Source organism: Ipomoea triloba, chromosome 6 (genome assembly GCF_003576645.1).
Source record: "Ipomoea triloba cultivar NCNSP0323 chromosome 6, ASM357664v1".
Taxonomy (NCBI): domain Eukaryota; kingdom Viridiplantae; phylum Streptophyta; class Magnoliopsida; order Solanales; family Convolvulaceae; genus Ipomoea; species Ipomoea triloba.
Genome location: NC_044921.1, coordinates 1,536,452 through 1,541,176, shown reverse-complemented (window position 1 = coordinate 1,541,176; position 4,725 = coordinate 1,536,452). Strand labels below are relative to the sequence as shown.

General features: G+C 41.9%; 1 protein-coding gene across 1 annotated transcript; it reads left to right on the top strand.

Annotated features, from left to right (window-relative positions):
- Positions 1-502: 502 nt before the first annotated feature.
- Positions 503-2,229, top strand: LOC116022468. The gene is made up of 2 exons (XM_031263192.1): positions 503-1,599; positions 1,707-2,229. The coding sequence occupies exons 1-2, from the start codon at positions 503-505 to the stop codon at positions 2,227-2,229; spliced, it is 1,620 nt and encodes a 539-aa protein (XP_031119052.1).
- The last annotated feature ends 2,496 nt before the right edge of the window (positions 2,230-4,725 follow it).

Here is a 4,725-nt window from a genome sequence, read left to right as displayed (position 1 = left end):
AAAGTCCTAGGATGTTAAGAAGTTGACTTTAAGAGCCCTAGTTTCGAGTCAGCCTAAGTTTCTTAAGACTGACCTAAGTCGCTAATTTAGCTTAGTTTAAGTACAAGCTTTTGGAACAGAGCTGGAACTAAGACCAGACAGCATCAAAAGGGGGTACCTCATTTTTACCTTACAGAATCTCTTGATTCTGGTTGTTGAATGATTTGATCAGTATTTGTGATTTCTTACATGTGTTAATCATTGCTTATGATTATTGTGAGTAAGTTTGATAGTATAATGCATTACTAATTGTTATGCTATAACTAAGACACCTGCTTGGTGGGTATAACGAAGTGAATACTGGACATTGCTGAATAGAACTTGAGTAGCTGCTATACTAACTGTTTAGCTAGTTAACTTCTTAAGAACTTTTATACTTCGGGCGCTAATTCGAAACTGTCGTCTAGTGAACATGCCACCTAGACAAGGTGCACCTGTTGGTAATAACAACGATATCTCAGCGATGGATCGCATAGCCCTGGCAATGGAGCAAATGGTTGAGTTCATGATGGCTCAGCAAGCCCAGAACCAAAATCAAGGACAACCCCGGGTTGATTTTGCTAAAGCCGTAGCAAGTAGACAACCGCCGTATTATGCGGGAGAAAAAGATCTAGTAATCTTGGAAGAGTGGATCCGAACGTTTGATAAGTTGCTTAATGCAGTAAATTGTCCTGCGGATCAGCGAGTACCCTCCGCAGTTTATTACCTGACAAAAGCCGCAGACAACTGGTGGGCAACAGTTAGACCCGACCTCCTGCAAGACCCAGGCTTTGGCTGGGAGGAATTCAAAGTAGAACTAAGAGGACAATTCTACACTGAGCGAATCAAAGGAATCAAGTGCAAGGAATTCCTACGACTGAAGCAAAAAGGAGCAACCGTCCAAGACTACCATGACAAGTACGTGGAACTGATGATGTTTGCTCAAGAGATCGTGCCCGACGAGGCGAGTAAGGCAAGGAGGTTTGTTCGTGGATTGGACTGGGAGGTGAGAGGGGCGATTGCACCATTCCTGTGCTCTATTCTTAAGGAGGCGTACGATAGGGCATCAGATCATTATCAAGTATACTTAGACCAACAAGAAGTCTACGGCAGAAACAAAAGGAAAGCTTATGATAACCAAAGAAAATTCAGGTTGGAAAATAAGAAATCTAACCAGGGTGAATCTAACCCAAAGCAAGGAGAAAAGAGGGGAGGAACAAATCAGGGGAAACATTCTGTTTGCTGGAAATGTGGAAAGGATCATCCCGGAGTAAATTGTCAAGGAATGAAGATTAAGTGCTACAAGTGTGGTCTCACAGGACACAAGTACTATGAGTGTCGAACCAAGGTAGAAAATTTCTGGAACCACTCACAAAATACAAGTCCAAGAGGAGGATTTAATGGGAGCACCGGCCAGAAACCCGCAGAAGCAAGAAATAAGGGAGTTAACTTTCAACCAGTAAATCGGGGGAGGCCAGCAAACGCCTCTTCCGGTCCCAACCACAAAGGAAATTCACCTATGGGAAAAGCAACACGGAGAACCAAGGCAAGATTTACGTCGTCAATAGCACTCAAGCTCAGGCTAGCGACGTCGTAACCGGTACACTTCTCATAAACTCAGTGTCTGGTTTAGTATTATTTGATACGGGGGCTACAAATTCATTTATATCATCTACGTTTGCTGATAGATTGAAGTTAAGACCTACTATTAGATTAGATTTAAACGTAAAAGTTGCCTCGGGAATAGTAGTAGCCTGTAAGGATGGTTATGACAATGTTTCAATAGAAATAGCTGGATTTAACTATCCCAGAGACCTCATTCGTTTTGATCTAGAGGGCATTGATGTGGTACTTGGGATGGATTGCTTGGATAGGCATAAAGCTCAGATAGTGTGTAATGAGCGAAAGATTGTCCTACGAGGACCAAAGGGGAAGAGAATATCATATCGAGGAATTGAAAAACCACCCGAACCAAAGTTAATGACAATGCAGGAATTGAGGAAGTATGCTCGCAAGGGATGTGAGGTATATCTCTGTTTGGTGCAAGATGCTGAGATAGGAGAACCTGAGATTAACCGAATCCCAGTTGTGTGTGAATTTCCTGACGTGTTTCCAGATGACCTCACGGAAATACCGCCGAAGAGGGAAGTGGAATTTACTATCAATCTCGTACTAGGAACCTCACCTGTAACCCCTCATCTATTCCGATAAGTCTAGGGTTCGAAAAATATATTTTTAGGCTATGAAATTCATGAGATGATCTCTCGATACTTCAAGAGGATTTTTATAAGTAAGAATAGTTATTAATAAGCTACGATCATACGTGCCGGTCACGAACCGTAAAATTTTTAAGGATGTGTATATAGTTCGAATTTCCCTAGGAAATGGATTATTAAGCATGATACGATTAAGCATGAACTTTCTATTTAGTTCAGTTAAAATAAGACGAACTGTAAGAGTGAAATTTATTACGAACCTTCGTACCACTGTATTTCGCGAGATACCGGAAAATTGTCCGATTTTAGTGGTTAATGACGGGATTATTTTTAGAATAATTTTGGTATTAAAATTTTCCCAAATTAAATTATATTCCTCCGAACTTTTATCTGATTTAACCCCTAACTGTCCAAGGCAAGTCTTGTTCTCTAAGATTCACCATACTTACCATGGGGTTGTGACAAGTGTCACAATTATTTACCATATGGTAATAAATAATTAATTAAATGGGAAGAGTATGGGATAAGCTAGCTAAGAAAATTGATCTCCAAGTTTCCCCATTCCCTACCCTTGGCCGAAATTTTAGAGGAGAAAGAGAAGGGGGAAAATTCATCTTCATCTTGTGTTCAAAGAAACTCCATAGCCATTTTCCTTCACAAGTGCTTCCATACTAGGTAAAACTTTAATTTTATTCGGTTAAAATGGCTAGAATCCTTTCTTAGAACTTAATTTTAAGCTAAGAATTTTTGAAAATGTTGTTGTTATGATGATCATTATTTAGGATCTTCGGTGGAAAGTTGAAGAAAAGGATCACAACATTTTCTACGGTATTAAAAACCACTTGAGAGGTAAGGAATCCCTTAAGTCGGTTTAGTCACTTGAAAATGGACAATTGCTAATGAAATTATGAGACTAAGGGTTTTATGTGGAAAATTATGTGTTAAGCTTGAGGATTTCTTAGTTAGCTCATGAGACTACTCCTTGAATTTTGGTAATTTTTGTGTACATGTTCATAGTTAATATATGCATGTATATGTCATATTTATGTCCATATAGGCTTATACTTATGAAAATATTGGAAAATCAAGCCATTACCTCGCGATTTTTGCTGCTAAAAACTGGCAGAATTTCATGGACGCAACCCTGGACGCGCGTCCACTGCGCGTCCGTTGGGCGTCCAGTAGACGGAACCAAGGCTGAACGGCCGGACGCAGCACGGACGCGTGCGTCCTTCGTGCGTCCGGTGGTGCGGACTTCGGCGTGACCACGATGCGCGGATCGGTTTTCGACTGAATTTTCTTCCGAAATTTTTGCTCTTGCATGATATGATGTTTGAAGGGCCTACGTGCAATCGAGTTCAATTTTTGAAAGAACAAACATTGTTTTGGAAGTTATGTACATCAATTTGGTAGAAAAATCTTGTTTTTAAGGAACAAGTGTAATCCTTGTCACTTGAGAAATTTGTGTTGAAAAGTCATTGACAAATATGAATATTTTGGAGATATATCTTGAAAGAAATAGTCGTTTTGAGACACTATGTGAAAAATTACTATTTAAATCCAGGAAAGAAAGAATGTTTTGAAAACCTTAGTTTCTGGATAAGTTGTGGAGGACTTGATTAACCCACGGGAGGGCTTAATTGAAATTGCCATAGCCCAGCGGTTGCTGAGATGATTGACCTGCGGGAGGCTTGAGTGCCGTGGCCCGAGGTTGTTGAGATGATTGACCTGCGGGAAGCTTGAGTGTCGTGGCCCGAGGTTGTTGAGATGATTGACCTGCGGGAGGCTTGAGTGTCGTGGCCCGAGGTTGTTGAGATGATTGACCTGCGGGAGGCTTGAGTGCCGTGGCCCGAGGTTGCTGAGATGATCGACCTGCGGGAGGCTCTAATGTCGTGGCCCGAGGTTGTTGAGATGATTGACCTGCGGGAGGCTTGAGTGTCGTGGCCCGAGGTTGCTGAGATGATCGACCTGCGGGAGGCTCTAGTGCCGTGGCCCGAGGTTGTTGAGATGATTAACCTGCGGGAGGCTTGAGTGTCGTGGCCCAAGGTTGTTGAGATGATTGACCTGCGGGAGGCTTGAGTGCCGTGGCCCAAGGTTGCTGAGATGATTGACCTGCGGGAGGCTTGAGTGCTGTGGCCCGAGGTTGCTGAGATGATTGACCTGCGGGAGGCTTGAGTGTCGTGGCCCGAGGTTGTTGAGATGATTGACCTACGGGAGGCTTGAATGCCGTGGCCCGAGGTTATTGAAAGAAAGTTAAGAAAACACTCCAAAAAGACCTCACACTTACCAGGGGGAAACTAAGGGAATTCGAACTATGAAAATTTAGTTACTCCGTAACTATACTAAAGAGTAAAATGTCACGAACTTTGAGCACTGAAGTGTGTTGCTGAACTCTCGTTGAGATAACAATGATGAAAATTCCTGGAAATGAAAAATACTATATGTTGATTTAACTTGTATACTCTACTATATTTTTACTGTTGATAATCTG

Excerpts from the sequence above, each read along its gene's own strand:
- LOC116022468 (XM_031263192.1), top strand. The coding sequence starts at position 503 with ATGGATCGCATAGCCCTGGCAATGGAGCAAATGGTTGAGTTCATGATG. Across the intron at positions 1,600-1,706 it reads TCAATAGCACTCAAGCTCAG|ATTGAAGTTAAGACCTACTA; the intron begins GCTAGCGACGTC and ends GTTTGCTGATAG.